The sequence below is a fragment of the Antechinus flavipes genome, chromosome 4 (genome assembly GCF_016432865.1).
Source record: "Antechinus flavipes isolate AdamAnt ecotype Samford, QLD, Australia chromosome 4, AdamAnt_v2, whole genome shotgun sequence".
Classification (NCBI taxonomy): Eukaryota; Metazoa; Chordata; class Mammalia; order Dasyuromorphia; family Dasyuridae; genus Antechinus; species Antechinus flavipes.
The window spans coordinates 276,186,310-276,207,585 of record NC_067401.1 but is presented as its reverse complement, the minus strand read 5'-3'; the positions used below and the strand labels follow the sequence as shown (position 1 = coordinate 276,207,585).

The 21,276-nt window shown below is 33.0% G+C and overlaps 1 protein-coding gene across 1 annotated transcript in view; it reads left to right on the top strand.

Annotated features, from left to right (window-relative positions):
- ASCC3 (activating signal cointegrator 1 complex subunit 3) overlaps positions 1 to 21,276 on the top strand; it is a 307,241-nt gene that overhangs the window by 152,188 nt on the left and 133,777 nt on the right. The window contains 5 exon segments of the mRNA XM_051997447.1: positions 729 to 954; positions 5,034 to 5,188; positions 8,580 to 8,678; positions 9,285 to 9,453; positions 17,090 to 17,310. Coding sequence (XP_051853407.1) covers positions 729 to 954; positions 5,034 to 5,188; positions 8,580 to 8,678; positions 9,285 to 9,453; positions 17,090 to 17,310 — 870 coding nt within the window.

The window sequence follows — 21,276 nt, the reverse complement described above, 5'->3', positions numbered from 1 at the left end:
ATAAGAACTTAACACATTCAGCTGATAATTTCAGACTTTTGCATTGCCTTCCCTCAGTACCTGTTTTGCTACCTTTGACATTTATACTACATTTATATTTACATTAGTGATAATAATCTTGTCCAGATCTCATTCTTTTGTCATATATTACCTCCAGGAGAGTCACCCTTAGTACATAACTTAATATATACTATTTAATATAAAAATATTAAGTTTTCCTTCCAAGTAAATTGCTGGCCATTTAATTTTTTTCTTCTTTGTTGCAACAAATTATTATTATTTTAATAGAAAAATGTTAGGATGATTTCATAGTTAAACAAAATTTACAGTGGGCTTTAAGGGACAGAAAAAAGATGTCTAAAGAATATTTTTAAAAATTATTCCAATGTCATTTTTTTTGAAATTATATCTGAATGATTTTCAGTTAGTGCCTTCTCTGATATAATTGTTTTCCATTTACTCAATGTAATCTTTTGTATATGCACTTCATACTTTTCCTTCTTCCTTTTTTGAGCTCCAAAAGAATAGGGACAGTTTTTTTTTGCCTTTCCCTGTCTTCCTTGCACTTAACGTATTAAGTTATATTACTATGTAGTAATATATATAACTAGTTATATATTAAGTACTTTAAAAATACTTGTTAACTGACTGACATTTACTAGGAAACTTGAAAGTTTGACATCTCATCTTTTCTTCCTTTTCTGTATCCCTTTCCTTTTGTTCTACAGAATGCAGCTAGAATTGTGCGTGCCCTTTTTGAAGTTGCTCTCAGGAAACGGTGGCCTGCCATGACTTATCGGCTTTTGAACCTCAGCAAAGTCATTGACAAGCGATTGTGGGGTTGGGCTAGCCCTCTGAGACAATTTTCAGTGTTACCACCATCTGTCCTTACAAAATTAGAAGAAAAGAAACTTACTATAGATAAGTTGAAAGACATGAGGAAAGATGAAATAGGTAAGAAAGAATTTTTTAAAAATATTTGGAAATAAAATCTTTATTCTATTGAAAAAAGATTATTATGGTATTTCACAAATTTTTATTATTCGATTTTGAAACCTAGTATTCTTTTCTTGTGGAAACTGTTATTTTATCATTGTACTAACAGCAAAGTCTAGGGGGAAAAAAGATCACTAGACTCAGGTTTGGGAGACCTGATTTTTGTTATGGTTTAATCACAATAGCTTTTTTCACCTTGGAAAAGGCCAGTTAATTTTTATGAACCTCCTTTTAAAAAATAAAATAAAATACATGTATTAGTATTTGCATAATAACATAACATAACATAAATTAGATTATTATGAGGATCAATTGAGGTAACATAGGTAAATCTCTTTTCAACCCTAAAAAGCTTTAGAAATTTAAAACAGTAGTGTCTTAGTAATGTCTTTACTAACGTCCTACTCTGGTGCCTCAATGTGGAGTGTAAGGAATCCTGAGTTTTCAAAAGTTATGTCAATAGGACACAGATTCTGACAAGTTTAATAAGCAGGAAAAACTTCAGATATGAGCACAATATATTCAACTGAATTTAAAAAGGCTAATCACCAAAGGGTGGTGGGGTTTTTTTAGTCTTAAGAATTTAGAAAAGTCTGTTGAAATGTAATAAGATTATTTTCATCACTGGAGGCAAGATTATGAAATCCATAGCTCCTTAAAGAATTAAAGCATTAAGAATTGTAGCATCAGTATTAAAGCAGTCCTTTTATTCTTCCCCGATTTCCTTTTTTATTCTCTGGAAAAGCTTTTCTCAGACCTTCAATTCTTTTCTTCAAACTTATACTTCCAGTTAATTCCACCTTGAGAATCTGTCTCCTCTTTCAGGGATATGAGACCATTTGTCACAAACTCCCTTTTCTCCCATTCTGTTAAATCTCAAAATCCTTTGATATCAATACCTACTTTCTCTTATTTTCCCCAATCTCTGTCCATGGAGTAGCTCTTCCTCTTGTCAAGACCATCTCTCTATCTGGGCCTTTGAAACTATTCCTTTTCAGTCTTTTTTACTAATTGATCTCTCATCATATTCCTTATATAGGGGTGTTTCTTGACCCTCTCTCCTTTGCTCTCAACATTTCTCTATTATCAGTGAGATCATCAGTAATCATGAGTTTATCCTCTCTGTGCTGCTAACTTGAAGTTGAGCCATGTTGATAAAATATTAGGAAGAAGGGCATCCTAACTCCTTCATTGAATCCTTTCCCAAAGACTTAATAAATACACCAGATTTCTAATTGGGAAATCCTAGAAAAAGACACAGTAAGCCAGAGTGGCTGAGACATACAGATAGAGACATTTGTAGACACTAGTGACTGAGTCTGGCCAAGATCAATGCATGCAGAATATTAAAGCACCCAGGGACTAAAAAACAAACAAGACTAGGCACCAGATTAGATAGCTACAAGACATGAAGAGAGCCAAGGAGATCACTAAATTAACACAAATTGCAGAACAGGTAATATTTGGCAACTCTATTATATACTACCCCCTCCATAGAAAAGCCAAAGCTATTATCTACACATTGGGCAAGTGGAGCCCTTAGCTATGTACTAAGCAAGAAACAAGTTCAGAAGCAAGCAGTTACCATGTGGTTCTAATTATAGTAGTAAAACATGGACTTGGTTCTAGTTTCTGTCCTAGTATGAAAGCCATCAGTGGAATGAACAGGACAAGTGTCCCAAATCAAAGGGGACTTTGTCAACTAGTGAGAAACCAACAAATACAAATCTAGGTCAGGAACTTTCAGAGTTCACATCACTTTTGGAAATATTAAGAGCTTACAGAATTCCCAGTTTGAGCTGTGAAAGCAATATAAGATGAGAGAAGTTCATGCCAGATAGTTTCCCCATGAACTCCAAAATCAAGAAGTAATCTGGAAAATTGAGTAGACAGAAAGGAATTTCACTATAAAGAGCTATTATGAAGTCAAGGAAACTTAAGAATCTTACCCAGAAGAGAATGACTTGAAAATAACTACAAGTGATATTTCACAATAAAATATAGCTTGGATTCAAGTCCAACCAGAAGGCTTAGATGAGCTAAAGAAAAAGTTTTTTAAAAAGAACTAAAACTATTTTTATAAAACTAAAACAAGAAAGGAAAAATCAGGGGAGAAAATGAAAGCTATAGAAGAAAAATGTGAAAAGAGAATTAACAGCTTTGAATGAACTACAAAACCTATCCCAAGGAAATAACACCCTGAAAAGTAGAATGAACTAGATAGAATCTAATGACTTCATAAGACATCAAGAAATATCTTTTGAACATGACTTATCTGCTTTCAGTTTATTTCATCTCAATCAGAAGCTGGGTAAACTTGCTATGATAAAGTGAATTCAGCGTACTTTTGATCTGATAACAGAACCAGAGGATGTATATGAAGAGTATTTATTTCGTATTTCAGCAGTGCTCCAGCCATTTATTTGCTCTTTCCTTTAAACATATTTAAAATTTTGATTTACATTCAGTATGCTTCATATGAATAATAATGAACTATTTAGGAAGTTTTAATTTGAAATGAGGAATGAATAGGCAAAAGGAAATACAAATCAAAATAAACATGATGACAATATTAAAGAATCTTGTAGTTATTTCACTAAATCTTTCTAATTCTGTTTCTTGCTAAATATTATATGTGACATGAGTATATTTTAAAGTATGTGTTATGACCTGGAATGTAGATGGGATGGTCATATATCAAGAATGAAAGGGGAAGACAGTAAGAAATAAGCATTTATAACTTCGTGTACTATGTACCAGGCACTATGCTTAATTGCCTTTTCTTATATTGTGGTATATTGTTAAGTATCTCATTTGATCCTCATGGTAATCTAGCAGGGTAGGTACTGTTATTTTCCCAGTTTAAGTCAAATAGAAGTTAATGTGATTTGCTTTCACACAACCAGTAAATATCTTGGACTCCATTTGAATTCAGGTCATTGTGACTCTAGACCTAGTAGTCTTTCCAATGTGCCGCCTAGCACTGTAGACAACAGCAAGACAACCCAAGTGGTACCCTAGTATAGCCAACAAACATAAGAATGAGAAGATATCCTCCAGTATATCTGGAAGATATCTGTGGAGGAATTATTGGAAACCATGTACAAAATTCCACAGAGTTGTAAGAGTTTTGAATTTTTGCTTCATGTGCCATATCATAAGCTCCACTAGTATTTCCAAAAATATTTGCTTGAATGAATCTGGGCACTCTGCACATTAATACATATCACAAACTATCCAGGTTCTCTCAATCTGTCTAGCTCATATCCATGTCCTTCTATACATTCTCTACACAGAGACCTCCCAACATACACAGGGCTTTTCTCTACATTTATTTATATTGTATGGATACTGGTGGGTATTCCATCAGTTGCTCATCTTCCATCAGTATTCCATCCTTGTTTTCATCACATGACTAACTAATCTACTTCCTTTCCTATCACACATCTCTTATATGACCAGTTTATGTTACTCTATTTCTTGTTCTCTGTTGTTTTATCATATAGCTGCATACTCATATCCATCTTGATTTTCTTTGTTATCCTTTGGATGACCCTCACTTTAATTCTTTAAAGATAGGTATTCTAGGTAATACAACTGAAAGAATTTGGTTTTTAAAAAATAGGGGCCTGGGACTTTGTTTCAGAAGTTAAACTGGGATTCATTAAAGACACCATGTAGTTTCCCAAAGGCCATCTTATCCACTCTCCTCCATTTGATCAAATTAGGCCCATATCTGCAATTAACGAAAAACAAGGAGGAACTGCTGAAAAGTGGAGAAAAAAACCTCAGTTTTTGGATTCTGTTTAATACAAATAAAAGTTAACATTGATTTTCACTACCATGGTGTTCTAATTCATCTTATCTGTTTCAAAATATTCAAACATGCCAGGTTAAGAATGTCAGTCATTTTATATAAGACACCAGAAAAAAAACAATAAAACCACTTTCCCTAAAATCCTATTTACTAATCATATTGTATTGGTTTTTCTTTTCCTATATATGCACATTTCATTCTCTTAGTATTTTCTCTTTAGGTCACATGCTGCATCATGTGAATATTGGACTAAAGGTCAAACAATGTGTCCATCAGATTCCATCCATTACACTGGAAGCAACTATCCAACCCATTACACGCACTGTACTCCGAGTGAGGCTGAACATCTGTCCTGACTTTAAGTGGAATGATCAGGTAAAACCAAAAAACACCTAGCAGCTATAGTTAAAAAGAAGATTGTATTTAACTCTTAAAAGATGCCTTCAAAAAAATGTGAGTCACATTAACTTAGTTGCAATACTAATCTAAGGTGTTAATGTTAACATAGGAAACTCATAGGAGAACTTTGTAGTTCTAGGAAAGCTGACATTTCAACTACTTAGCAATTTATTATAAACTAAGGAAATCAGAAGAAGGGTAAGTTTATAACCAATATAAGGTATGATGATCAATCTGACTGATCTGTTCCATAATCACAGACTACATGGCATTCAGAAAACCAATGTGAATTTGATATGACTTAACAATTTTAACCTCTGGGCTACAATTCGTATATCATAAGTTTGATCTTGGACTCTGAGTAGATTTTAAAAGAAATTTTTGTAATATTCTGGATCTCTAACTCATCTTCCTCATGGTGGCACCAGATGCACAGAATTTACCTGAAGATTCAGAGGCTCAAAAAGATCATTTAAAGGGAAATAAAAGATACAAAAGGGCTTTTTCTTTTCTCGTCATGCTATGTTATTACAATACACATTGGTTTTATTCCACACTCATGGCCTATATACACTGTTAAGGAACTTACATAGTCCCATCAAGTCCCTGATTGCATGTTTCATGTAATTTTCTCTGCTTTTCATTCATTATTTCAAGTCATACAGTTCTGCTTCAAAAGTTAAATTACTTCTATACTTTTAAAAATGATTTTGTTTTTCACAAATTAAAATTGTAATTATTTCATACATTAAAAATATTGGAATAAGTATGACTTAAGTACTAACTTTTTAATAACCATCAATTGGGGGGTGGGGGGGACGATGCTTTTTAATTTAACAACACAAACGTTCAGTTTTTATTTTCTTAACAAAGACATCTCATTGTTTATGTAGAATGCAGATTATATTTTCCCATTTTTATTATGTCAAATGAAGATTTTCTTTTGATTTTCATTTGGAATGTTTTTTACACTGGTAACAAAACTCTGTCATTTAAAAATTTTTTAATTTATTGCCACCTTTTTTTTTTATGTACTGGGAAACCTGCTTCATAATCAAACCCTACATGGAAATATTAGAAAAAACAAAAGCTGATTCAAATTTGAAGGCTCATAGAAGGTATATATCTAATATGAATTACTTTAAAACATTATCTCCCAAAATTTGCAACTGAAAAATCAGAGAATCTGAATCTTAATCTAGATTGGCCACTAATTTGGATTCAGGAAATTGCTTAACCTTTTTATACTTTGGTATATTACATCTTTAATACATATAAAATTATATTAGTTATGTCTCTGAGTTCATGTGAAGAACTCATAATAAAAATTATTTTAAAACTTTTTGCAAATATAAAATGCTAAATAAATACAAACTTAGATTATATTAATCTCCCCCCATCCATTTCTGCTGGTAAATTTTCTCTGAGTTTGAATTGAAAGCAATAGTCTGTGACCTGCTTATATAAATTGCTATCATATAGCTTTTATTTATAGGCGTCATCATTTTTATTGTGTCTTGACCCCCATATCCAAAATTACTTTTAATCATATTTTGTCAAATACCGATGTAAATATATTATCTTGTCATTTTGAAGAAGTCACCTATATCAGTGGTGTCAAATTCAGATAAAAATAGGTACTATTTAATAAATTTTACAATGACTAGTCAGAGCACCAAGCACAACTGGAATAAGGGAGACCTGAGTTAAAGTCTAGCCCCCAGATACTTGCTAGTTTTATGACCATGGGCAAATCACTTAATGCTCTTTGTCCCATTTCTTCATCATTAAAAGGAGCTGGAGAAGAAAATGGCAAACCATTCCAGCATCTTTGCCAAGAAAATCCCAAACGGTCACAAAGAATCAGACATGACTGAAAATAACTGAACAATATTAACTACAAAACTGTACCTAAGGATCTCTGCCAGCCACATATTGACTTGGAAACCTATATGTTAAAATTATTTCCGTTCAGTTATATTATTTGTTTTATCAAATATTTCCCATTACATATTACTCTAATTTGGACTACACCTGGGATTGTTGCCAACACAGGCTGTGGGTCACATGTTTGATACCTCTGTTCTTGATCAGTGATCTCTAGAATGAAAGCCCTATCATTTGAGATCTACCAATCAGAGTATGGAAAGATGTATTGTTTCCCTAAACTGCCATAATTGGTCATGGGGATTGTTACTAACACACAACCTCACCTATTATGACCCAGCATTTCCCCACTCTTATCTCTTCCTACATTTTAAACTAGACATCCTCCCCTCCCTGCAGTTATGACTTAACCCGTCTGAGTGCCCACTGCAGCTTGGGCCATAGACGTCATTAGACAAAACCTACTCCTCCACTTTATCCTAATCCCTTTACTCCATTTCAAGGGGTTCTAGTATCTCCCTATTGACTTTTGAGAACAAATTAAAAGCTATTGCGTTTTACATTTAAAATCTTTAAACTAAACCACCTAGCCCCAAACTACCTTTCTATTATATTATTTCCCTTCTTGTACTCTAGAGTTTAGGTAGAGTGTCTTTCTTTCTGTACTTCATACTCATACCAAAACACAATTAAAAGACATAAACATATGTGGGAAATTAATATATGACACTTTTAAAAGGAGAATAATGTAAAGAAAAGAATGGATTGAAATTTAAAACCCGGGGAATTAAAACCAGCAACAAGTCACTGCCACTTATTTTTGTATTATATACAGGGAATATATATCTGTACCCCCCAAAAGAAGATTTTTGTTGAAAATGTCTTAAATTCAAAATTATTCACTTGTTATTTGATTTTTATAAGTGCAACACATTCTCTAGATCCTATACAGGTATATCAGCTGTTTGAAGGCAGGTAATACCTTTTTTTCCTCTCAATATCATCAACATTTAGGTGCCTGGAATACAATGAATGTTTAGCAGATGTTTATTGACTGACTATTTATTATATCTAATATGAATAAAAAGGATGTTTCATCATTTATAAATAAAATAAAAGTATTTTTAAAATATTTATTTGCTCTTTATCTTACCCATTTTCCAATTTCTATTTCTGCATTAGCTTTATAACACGTTAGTATAGTAGTATATACATAAAATTTGTAAGTAAATACGCTCAGACACACACATATACATAAATCTTTGGTGGGGGGTGGGGGTTCTCCAAAAATTTTGTACATTACTAATCTAGATATTTAAAATTTGAACTATGTTTATTGGTCAGTGTAATATCTAACTTTAAAAGAAGGTTGTTTTTTTTTCCCCCTTATTTCAATTTACCATGCAAGTAAGAAATCTTTATTGTCTACATATTCCATAATATATAATCCATTTTGTACAATGATCTTGTTTTTCTCTAGGTACATGGTACAGTTGGAGAACCCTGGTGGATATGGGTAGAAGATCCCACAAATGATCATATTTATCATTCTGAATATTTTCTTATTCAAAAAAAGCAGGTAAATGCATAAAGTCATTCTTATATTAGGCATTTAAGAAATGTTTGTTCAAATAAATTTTATAGACTAACATAGGGAAAGAGGAACATGTACCTGATAAATTACATTTTCTGTGTTTACACCTTTTCGCTTCACTTTTATTGTAAGTTGGAATTTATCCAATTAACAAAAAAAATCAGTTGAATAATACATTTTTGTTGTGATGCTTATTCTGATCAATTCAGAAAGTAAAAATGAGGCACATATAATTTTACTGTGATTATAGTTTTATTGTGATTCAAGTGAAAATATTCATAATTTTAGAACATGAAGAGGGCATAGAAATTATACATTTCAAGTGCTAAGTAAAAAAAAATCATTTTTCTTTTGATGGTTTCTATGTACATCATTAGATTAAACTTTATGCTATTAGGTATTCTCAGGAAAGAACTTTCTCCAGGTTTCAGCAACTTTCAATTTCCATATACTATTTAGTTTGCCCTAGTACATCTTGCTTAGATACATACTATAGCATGTATTTTTACTAACTGGATTTTTAAAGAGCAACCTGCCACTTTTAATATAATTGGAAGATCCAAACTCATAATTGACTTTCTCTCATATTAGGTCATTGCAAAAGAATCTCAATTATTGGTATTTACAATTCCTATATTTGAACCTTTGCCTTCTCAATACTACATTCGAGCTGTTTCTGACAGATGGTTAGGAGCAGAGGCTGTATGTATCATCAACTTTCAGCATTTGATTCTACCAGAGAGACATCCTCCTCATACAGGTAACATGTTGCCAGGAATTTGAATTATTACTTTCTCTAAACTGTTGCTTCAATTAATTCTGGTTGATATTATTGTATACAAATTAAAAACCAGTATGTAATAATATTTTAAAAATATTTTTCCCATATCCCCTTCTTGTCAAAAACTTGTGTTTGTTTGTAATTTATAGAATTTATATAATTATTTTTAGATAATTACTTAAATTGGTGGTCACAATTTTTTTTTATTTTTATTTATGATCTTTAAAAATCTTTTATTTTTGTAAATCTGAGATCTTGTCTGTAATGACTGCGTATTTAAAATCAGCCGGAGTCAGGAACTCAGGTTAAGGGAAAAATCTTCTATCTTTATTGAAGTGAAGAGATGAATAAGGATTGCGATAGCAATATGGGCAACTGTGACAGGAAGCCAGCTAACAGAGAGAGATCTGAGCTGAGCAAACCGTGGCAATGGCAATGCCAAAAGTCTCTCCTTCCCCTTCCTTTTCCACTCCCCTGCCTCCACCCACCAAAATCGTCATTTCCTATACAACACATCAGGACTTGCACAAAGAGTGGGCATATATATTAATAGAGTATGGTCCAATTACTATTTAGCCTCATGTGCTTGAGACCTCAGTGCATCAACTCAAGCCTCAGCCCATTTTACATCTGTCTAACCCTGAAGAGTCCATGATCTCATGAAATATGCTAAATGAATGCAATGAATTAGTGTTTATTGAGTGCTGTCTGTCAATCACTGTGCTGAGCATGAGAGATATAAACAGAAAAGACTAAATGGTCTAAAGGAAACTCTCTTACACTTCAATAAAAAAAACTAAAGTTGCAGTACAAATGGAAAGACCTAGAAATCCTAAGAGTGATCAGAGATGGAAATGAAAAGTCTCAGGTCCAAATAGAATTGATAACTTCAGTCTTATTCAGACCAATTGATCAGTTAGTTAAACAAAGTTAAACAAAGATTACAGCTCTGGGAGGCTGTAATAAGGGGGGAGGGTAAAGAAAACGAGCACTTCCCATTGTGGTAAGTCTTTTTACTCCTGGCAATGAATATCATGAAATACACCTTTTGTAGTTAACTGGCCCCGATAGAGGTGAATGAGGTGATACTTACTTTTGTGATCATTAGTTAATGTGAACCATTCCTGTGGATGTTAGTATTCTTTTCTTATTTGTCTGTATTCTCTTTACAGAGACTCTTTAAAAGCTAAAGAAATGTTTTACATGAATATTAATTTAGAATATGTGCAATATAAAATTCTTTTGTTGTTATTTCTCAGCATCTGCTCATCTTTCTATTTCCAGCTTCTTTTGGGCATTTTGGACTTTTTCCCCATGAGACACTTAATAGCTGGGTGTCTCTAGACAAATCTCATAACCTTTCTGAACATCAGTTTTCTCATCTGTACAATGAAGAAGTTGAACTCAGTAACCTCTAAGGTCCTTCAATTAAACTTCCTGAAATATCTTTGCATAGGTTATAACTAATGTCAGAAATTTTCCTTCTAAAATTTTTAGTGGTCATCTTATACTTTACTGTTGGAATCTTTACTAACTGCTAACTAATTAGAGTTGATCTGATCTTACAAGAAGATGTTTTGGGCAGAACCTGAAACAAGGTACTAAGTAGAACTAATTAATACAAGGCTTGTGTTCACACCTTTACTCATTGGAGTTCACAAGTATGCCAGCTTCACAAAGTAAACTTTGTACCTTTATGAGTTCACACCTCCCTTGAAGCTCTTTGGGCCAGAGAGCACTATGGGAGAAAACCCATAATCCCTCTCTCTCGTATCCCACAATTCCTCCCTCTTGGATAAAAGAAACAGACAGAGGCTCTCGGTCAGATTTCAGCAGAGTTACACCAGAAGCCCTCTCTCCGAGGCAAGGCAAGAGAGAATATATATTCCACTTGGCTGGCTGGTCACAGAAGAACTGCTGGATTGGAGAGGAGCACTCTGTTGCAGACACAGAGCACTTGGACAGATTTCACCGGAATGACATGAAGAGTGGAGCTGGCTGGAGGCTGAAGAAAGCAGAGGTAGAAGCAAAGGACAAAGCAGCAAGAGCTCTTGGAACCAAGCAGAGAGATAGGCCTCTAAGCTAACCGGGCTATATTGGAGATAATAAAAGATCTGAACTTTTATCACCTGGCTGAGTCTTGAGAAGAAAAAGCTCACCACACTTTACAAATTTCCTTTGTGCTTCTTTTGCATTAAAGTGAGATGGGGGAAATGGAGAAGAGGAGATAAATACTATGGAGACTTAAAAAAATTTTTTTTAAATTTAAAATGGACATTCAAGTACAATACCTGTATATACATTTCTTGCCTTCCCCACTTTTAGCAACCCTATCAGTTGCCAGACTATTGGTTAAATCTGTCCCTTTCTGGCCCCTCTTTCCTTTCAATAAATAAATAAATGAATGAATGAATAAGTACCTACATACATACATATATGCATAAGAAACAACAATAATTTAAAAAACCTATTCTGTTTCCTAGTAAAGCCCATATTTACCTATTTATCCAGAAACTTGACTACAGATTTCTGGTTAAAGGAAACAAATATCACTACTTCATTGCTAATGGTTACTCAGATATTTAATATAATTTTTTTATATCTACCATTTCATTTGCATTTGCGTGTATCCTACTGGGCATAGATCTGGCAAATCATCTTTTCTAAAGTTAGGCTACTTTAACTTGGTGGTGCCAATAAATATATAGGATGTATTATGAATAGGTTTAAGTCTATGATAGAAATATACAAAATGTTAATAAAAGACTCTTAAATTTCTTTTTTTTTTTTTTTTTGTTTCTTTACTGGTTTTTGTTATTGGATTTTTTTTTTAAGATTAGGTTTCCCTATCTCATCAAGTCTGGATGTATAATGGCCAATCACAGGCCTTATCATAATTCTGAAAAACACAGAAGTTTCGACCTTCATTTTTTTTTGCAGGATCAGTTTCACCTCACCTGAGGCAGCTTCATGTGTCAAACTTAGCTCAGACATTCAGTCAATCTGGTTTAGCTCTGCTGCCGCACAAAACTCCCAAATTAAAGTAGGCTACTAGCCTCAGACTCACGAACTGCAGCCAACACTTGGACAAAAATAGCTGATTATGTTAGAGTCTAAAAAATTATTAAACTTTATGACATAAAATTTTTATGTGCAGTATTTTTATTTTAAACTTAAATACAAAATAAGAAAAGAAAAAATTTCCCTGTGCACCACAGAACATGAGAGGATTAAAAATATAAAAGAAATTCCCATTTCAAGAAAGCCTATATAATAAATACTACATATTTTCAGAGCTGTTCATCTATTCTTTGCTTCTTTGTAGGCATTGTTTTGTTTTCTGCTCTGCACTTTTAACTTTTTTTTTTTTTTTTTTTTTTTTTTTTTGCCCCTTCTCCACTGTCCACCCTCCATCAAGACTACAATTGTGTGGATACACACACACACATGCACACACGCACATATGTTGCATATGCATATATATGTACTTATACACATACATGAATAGATTATACATAGATATAATCATATTCATATACATTCTTTCATATTTATATAATGCCATATTATGCTTATTTCCACCTATCCTCTGTTTCTCTGAAGCTGTGTTGCATCTTCATTCCTAATTTCAAGTCTTTCCATATTTTTTTATATCCACTCCTTCAACCTTTTACTATTTAGTTTTTTTAAATAGTCTAAAACAATATGGCAAACATATAGTGTAATTTATCTGTTTTTCTTTTTTCACAAAATCTAAGATAAAGCTTTAGCTTTGTTATGATTACTATATCTGAATTTTTAACAAATTCTGTTCTTGATTTTTTATGTTTGTGTGTATCATTTTTATAGCATTTTCTGAAAACATATTAAGTTCAAATTTTTAATTTACTATCTGTTTTCATTTTATGGGTGAATTCATCCAGTTCACATACTAAGCTCTAATTACTTGCTACTTTCCTATTTTCTTCACTATCCTTTTCACTCTATTCTTGTCCCTCTTCACTCCTCTGCTTTGCTTCTACCCCTTCCTGCATTCCTATCCCTCCTGACTCTTCTACTTTACTTCTACCTGTTTTTCCCCCAAAAAAATTCCTCCTTTATCATCTTCCCCAATCCTGTAACCTATCTCTCCCAAGAAAATATCCTTTCCCTTGCCTTCTTATTTCTTTCCAAAATTAGAAGACTTAAACCCTTCCAGATATGTTGTTCCCTATTTAATCCATTTCCAATGAGAGTAAAATTTCAGCACTCCCCATTCTCCCCTCACTAGCTTCTTTTGTATCTGTTTTTCCTTTTTTTGCCTCATTTGTTTGAGATAATTACTCCTTTTTATCTCTCCCTACAGTTTTATATTGTTTTAGAATCACCCACCATCCTTAGCTCAGCCAAAGCTTTTCTTTCAAACTATTCAAATAAAAATGACAGTTATAAAGAAACTAATAATATTTTAATATATAAGAAGTAAAACAATTGGACTTTATTAAGTTCTTTATAATTGGACCTTAATGTTTACTTCATAATTTCTTCTGGATATTATATGTCAAATTTGCCCTTAAGCTCTCCTGTTTTTCTCACAAATATCTGAAAGTCTTTCTGTTAAAGTCCATTTTTTTAAAAAAAATTAAGATTATTCTTAATTTTGCTGAGTAAGTTATCCTTGGTTTTAGTCCCAACTCTTTTGCTCTATGAAATGTAGTATTCCAAGACCTGTAGTCTTTCAACATAGTACCTGCTAGGTCTTATGTAATCTTTATTATAGCTCCTTAATATTTAAATTCCTTTTTCCTTGTTGCTTCCAGTATTTTCTCCTTAACCTGGGAGCTTTGAAACTTGGCCATGATAGTTCTATAAGTTGTCCTCCTGGATCTCTTTCAGGTGGTGATTGGTGGATTTTTTTCTATTTCTGCTTTGACTTCTTGTTCTAGAACTTTAAGGTAAATTGATAATTCCTTGATAATTTTTTATAATATTGAATCAAGATTCTTTTTTTTAATTACAATTTTCAGACAGTCGCACTATTCTTTTTTTTTTTTAGTCCCATTATTCTTCTAATATTTCTCCTTAACCCATTCTCCAAATCCATTGTTTTTCTGATGATGTATTCCGCCTTCTGTTCTGTTTTTTTATTCTTTTTATTTTTTTATTCTTTTTTATTTTTTTATGCCTTAGAATATCATTTGCTCCCTGTTGGCCCATTCTAGTTTTCAAGGAATTATTTTCTTAAGTTTTTGGTTCTCTACTTCAAGTTGGTTGACTTTATTTTCATAATTTTCTTGGATTGCTCCTATTTTTTTCTAATTTTCCCTCAATCTCTCTCATTTGATTTTTAAAATCCTTTTAAAATTCTTTTAAGGAATCTTTTTGTGCTTAGGACTATTTGATGTTTCTCATTGAAAAAGGAGAGGCTTTTTTAGTTCTATTATCTTCCTCTGTATAAGAACCCTAATCTTCTCTATCCCCATGGTAGCTATCTATGGTTGGTCTTTCTCCTTTGCATTCTCATTTTTATTTACTTTATTGTTTTATTTTATTTTTAGCAGCTATTAATGTGATCTGGTTCTAGTCCCAAGGTATTAGTAATTATTTTCCAAGTATCAGGTCCTTCTTATTGTTATTTTTTAAAGTCTGTCAGGGGTCTTAACTTTGGACTCTTCTCTCTAATCCTAAGTGTGGGCTAGAGCCCCAGGTCATGTTGTCCCACAAAATGATCTTACTTCCTATAGTCCTCCAATAGCTACAAATTATGGCTGTCCCTTCTTCCCTGGAACTGAGTCCAGGGACTATGTTTTTCTGCAAGTATCCACAGCCAGCAGGGTTCCCATCCCTCTGCTACTGTACTCAGGAGGTATGTGATAGCACCCCCATTCCCATGGTGAGACTGGTTAACATAGCTGTGCTTGGTATCTCTGCATAGTGAAATGTCCTTCTTTTTCAGCAGTCGGACCCCTCACATTGTTCATGGGATGAAAGATTCTAAGGCCAAACTTTAGTTTTCCCCCAGAATTTGTTGTTTGTTGATTCTGCAGAATTGGCCAGGAGATGTTTGTACTCAGAACCTCTGCCCTTTAGAGGTTAAGTCTTTCATGGGATCTTCTTAGGTTGTCTGTGGAGAAAAAAAAAGAACACCCTGATTTTTGTTTATTTCTGCTGCTCTACCTTCACTCTACGGCAATGTTTTTTCTTTTTCTGTGGAGGAAGTTTGAAGAGCCAAAAGTTTTTTGACCCTCTCCACCATCTTCCCAGAATCTTCTTTCCACATAAAATTTTAAAGAAACTCTTAGCATTACATAACAAAAGACATCTGATTTTAAAATGTGCTTTCAATTTCTCATTATCCATGGTAATAAGGGCAATTATATTTTAGATATTCCTATATCATTTTTTTTGAGGAGTTTATTTTAAACTTGTGAGTGTCCTTTATGTTGTGAAACTCCAAAGTGAAGACTAAATTCAGTAGCATTTTTTAAATTCACTATTTTGTTTTACTGTTCAACATCTCCCAATATCATAACAAACTGGAAAGAAAAGTATTTTTTTAATGTCTCCGCCTAGATAATTAAGTAATTTACTTGAAATTTCGTAGTGATTTTGCTTTGTTTCAACCTTCTGAAATTAAGGACTGCCTCAGTAGCAAACTTCAGATTTCCATAGATAGATGTATTCAGCTTCTCCTAAATTTTAGTATATTTTCAGAATGAGTACAAATAGGAAATTGTTAGATTGAACACATACCAATGTCATTATGCAAAATGGGATAATATCTTAGTTTCCAAAATGAAATAGAGAAATATTCTAAAAATAATGTAATCCAAGATAGAAGAATGTATATCTAATAAAAGTGGTTTTTTTGTTTGTTTGTTAATAAGGAAATGCAGTTTTCTGGCTTTATGGAAAATAGATGTATTGGTACATTAGGTCTGTTGATTAGTAGAGAGTTATTTCTGTCATGGAATTAACAAAATTATTCAGGCTCTGATTTAAAAAAAAACACACAAAACTGGAACTTTTGAATATGGTTTCTAAAATAGCTTTGAATATGGTACAGGTTTCTGCCCAAAACTAACCTAACTAGGAGCACAGTGATTTAATACCAAAAGTTTGACCTCCAGAGTAAGGATATTTAGAAATAATCACCCGCAATGAAAAAAACCTTGAACTATGTTTAAAGGAATGTAATCATGATAGTTCAGAAGACAGCTCTGAATCTTGTTCTACCTTATATTCATTTGGACTATGACAAGCCTGTTGAGTCTCTGTAGAAAGAGTACTGCTTCATAGAGATACAATTAAGGATAAAGAATAAAAATAGTAATGAGTTTGCCAGAAAAAACTAATTTCAAATAAAGTATTTATTGTACTAGACTTTATTATAAGAATAATAAACTAATAACTCAAAAAATTGATGTTTAAGAAAATGTCAGTATTTGTAACACCAAATTTTTAATTTGGGTTTTATTTCCATAGAATGCCATTCATTTCTCCAACATAGGATGATATTCTCCAAAATTTTCAACTCTTTTCTTCTCTCTAGTAGTTTGTAACTGATTTATAATGAAATAATTTCTATTTTTGTTATTTCTTTTCCCTAGTTTGATGACTGCTTATCTTATTTCAGAATTGCTGGATCTTCAACCATTACCTGTCACAGCTTTGGGATGCCGGAAATATGAATCCTTATACAACTTCACCCACTTCAATCCTGTACAGACCCAAATATTTCACACACTCTATCACACAGACTGTAATGTACTACTTGGAGCACCCACTGGCTCAGGAAAGACTGTAGCTGCTGAATTAGCCATCTTCAGAATCTTTAACAAGTATCCCTCATCAAAGGTTTGTTTAAAAAAAAAAATACTCAGTGGCTTTCTTTTTCCTTAATCAAAGAATAGAGAAACAAATTTCTAAAACTTAATTTGAAAAGATCATTGAGTATTTGCTGATCTCCAATATACAAAAGAATTAGTATATAATAGTAAAAAAGTGATGTCTTGGGAAATTAAATTAACAATATTATTACCAAAAATATATTTTAAAACGTAAGTGCATTCATGACTGCAGAGATGTAACTACTTACTCTATTGGTGCGCCATCCCTTTTCCTCTCTTCCAATTCAGTTCATGAGAGCACTCCTTCCTTAAACAATTTAACATTTGAAGAATATTTAGTCATCTGTAATTCCTCAGAATATCTATGTGTTAACCCTTATCCTATATACATAAGTAGTTCACCTCCTTTTCCAATCTTGTGTTTAATAAATAATATTTTATGGCAACATTATATATTAAAATCATCAATGGTGATATTCTATTGCATAAATCTATTCATTGTGATATTTTCTATAGTTTGTAACTCCTTAATTTCATTTGGACATTATGTTAAAAGGATAGTTTCTTATGTCAGAAAATAGTTTAGGATCTTGAAATGCTATGCATTTCCCAAATATAGATTCAAGACCAATACTTCCTTCCTATACAATTCTGAACCAATTTCATCATTCATCAGGAGGACTTCTCCGTAAGTTAGGTTCTCAGTGACCTACCGACCTAAATAATAGTCAGCATATTCTTCATCCATTTGATTTTTTTCCATATGTTTTGTCAAACCAGTTTCTTTTGTATAATAGTGAATGTCCATAAGGGGCCCTTGGAATATTCAACAGGCTTAATTTATTCAATATTAAATCTTATGGGGAAAAAGGGATCATTTAAAAGATATCATAATTTCTAGAGACTTATTTTTCTTTTTGAATTTTGCACAGATCATATAATTGTTAATTCCGTTGGAAAGTATACCTCATATGATCATTCAGATTATCTCTGTCATTGCAGATGACATGTGGGCTTTTATTATATACTAATGGCTGAGCAACATTTTTTAAAAATGTAAAAATACCAATAACAATTTCTTTTGATCATTTGATATCTTTTGCTCATTTTTGTTTCATTTTATGTTTTATTTTTCCCCAATTATATGCAAATCAATGTTTATTTGTTTTTAAAACTTTGAGTTCCAGATTCGCTGTCTCCTTCCTCCTCACCCCCTCATTGAGAAGATATATGTGAAGTTATAGAAAATATTTCAATAAAAGTCATGTTAAATATTTTTATACATGTAGGCTTTTTTTTCCTTTTCTAAAATTTTCTTTTGGGATATATGCTTAGTGGTGGAATTGTTAGGTCAAAAGGGTATGTATGTTTTTCTAGCCCTTTGGGCATAGTTCCAAATTGCTCTGCAAATTGATTGAATCATTCACAGTTCTACCAACAATGCATTAATGTCTCATTTTTCCCATATTCCCTCAAATATTTGTCATTTTCCTTTTCTCACTCATTAGCCAATCTAATAGGTATGAGGTAGTATCTCAGAATTGTTTTAATTTGCATTTCTACAATCAATAGTGAATTATTTTTTTTATATGGCTATAAATAATGTGATTACTTCATCTGAAAACTGTTTTGATTTTGTCCATGTGTCCAAATTTATCATTTGAGGGATGGCTCTTATTTATAAATTTGACTCAGTTTGTATATGTTTAAGAAATGAGGGCTTCATCAGAGATACTTGCTTCAAAATTCTCTTCACAGTTACTGTTGCCAACTGTATTTCCCCCCTTTTATTCTGTTTCCTTTCCTTTCACCCTCTCCCTCCTCAAAAGCTTTTTGTTTCTGATTATCCCTCTCAGTATGCCTTCTTTTCTATTACTCTCCTTCCCTATATCCCCCTGCTCCTAACTTCCTTAGGGGCAAGATAGATTTCTAAACTGTAACGTCTGGGCTAGCTTTCTGGAGGTCCTTCAGACAGGCATTCTCTTCCAGCAGCAGTCTGACACTTTGCCAGTCTCAACCAGTCTCCCCCATGGTTCAGGAAGTATGAAAGCCACCATGAGGTTGGTCAAAGGTAGAATATCTATTCTAGTCCTTCTTGGCCCTTATATACCTTATTGTAATTACATCATTACAGCATACTGATTAGAGAACCATTACATCACCATGCTACGTACTAAGTATATGTGAACTAGAGAACAATCATTTCATCAATTCTAGTGAGTTAACACCTTGTTTCAAGTATACTTCTTCAGAGTTCCTGTTCTCTTCATTAAACCTTATTGAGGATGCATGCTATTTCCTCTTTGAATTAGCTCTGATGAGAGTGAGATTCATTTATTCCTGCTCTCTTTCCCCTTTTCTTCACCAATGTAAAAGGTCCCTCATGCCTCCATTATGGCCGATAATTTACATCATTGGACATCACCCTTTCCCCTATTCCAGTATATTCTTCTCTCACCCCTCAGTTTTATTTTTTTGTTAGATATTATCCCCTCATATTCGACTCACATCTGTGCCCTCTGTCTATTATTTCTTCTCACTACCCCTAGTAATCAGAATGTTCTTATCCTCCCATGTAGGAATGTAAATAAATTAACCTTAGTAAGTCCTTTATAATTTCCCTCTCTTAATTAACTTCCCTATGCTTTTCCTGAGTCTTGTAATTGAAAGTCAGATTTTCTGTACAGCTCTATTCTTTTCATCAAGCGTTCTGTAAAGTCCTCTGTTTCGTTAAATGTCCACGTTTTACTCCAATGGATAAGTTGGGTAAGTGATTCTTAGTTATAATCCTAACTTCTTTACCCTCTGGAATATCATATTGCAACCCTTTTAATCCATTAATGTAGAAGCTACTAAACTACTGTTATCCTAACTGTCTACCATACTTAAATTGTTTCTTTCTGGATATTAGCAATGTTTTCTCCTTGATCTGGGAGCTTTGAAATTCGGCTATAATATTGCTGAGAGTTTTCATTTTGGGATTTCTTTTAGGAAGTAATTGGTAGATTTTTTTCAATTTCTGTTTTACCCTCTGGTTCTAGACAATTTTCCATGAGAATTTTTTAAAAGATGTCTAGACCCTTTTTTAAATTGTGGTTTGCAGGTAGTCCAGTAATTTTTAAATTCTCTTTCCTAGATCTATTGTCCAGGTCAGCTTTTTTTCCAATGAGATATTTTATATTGTTTTCTATTTTTTTCATTCTTTTGGTTTTGTTTTGTTGTTCTTGATTTCTCATAAAGTAGTTAGATTTCATTTGCTGAATTAATTTTTAAGAAATTATTTTTCTCAGTGAGCTTTTGTACCTCCTTTTCCATTTGGCCAGTTTTGCTTTTTAAAGCATTCTTCTCCTCATTGTCTTTTTGTGCTTCCTTTTCCATTTCTCTGAGTTCTCTGATTTTTCCTCTGTCTCTCATATTTGATTTTCAAAATCCCTTTTGATCTCTTTCATGACCTAAGACCAAATCTTATTTTTCTTAGAGGCAATAGCTTTGACTTTGTTACCTTCTTTTGAGTATGGACTTTGATCTTCCTTGTCACCATAGTAACTTTTTTTGGTTAGAATCTTTTTTTATTGTTTGTTCATTTTCACAGCCTATAACTTGATTTTTAACTCTTTTTAAAAATAGGGCTGTATTTCCAGGGTGGAGTTGCAGTGTCCTAAGCTTCATGGGTTTGTGCAGGTGTTTTTAGAGATCCTTTTAGGAACCTGACCATAAGCACTCTTTTTCTGCCCTAAAACTGTGAGGAGGTCCCAGCTTCATTGTGGCCGTAAGTGCTAGTGCTCCTCCTCACACTAGGACTGTGTGAGCCAGGATTGTGTCCCAGATCTGGGTAGAGGTAAAGCAACAGAGTCCTGCCTCCTTGTTAGTAAAGAGACCCTTGTAATCTTCTTACCATCTGTACTTCTGGAAGCTTCTGCTGCCTCTGCTAATTCAGTGGATCCCAAGATCCACTCCTGGTTTGCTGGGATTC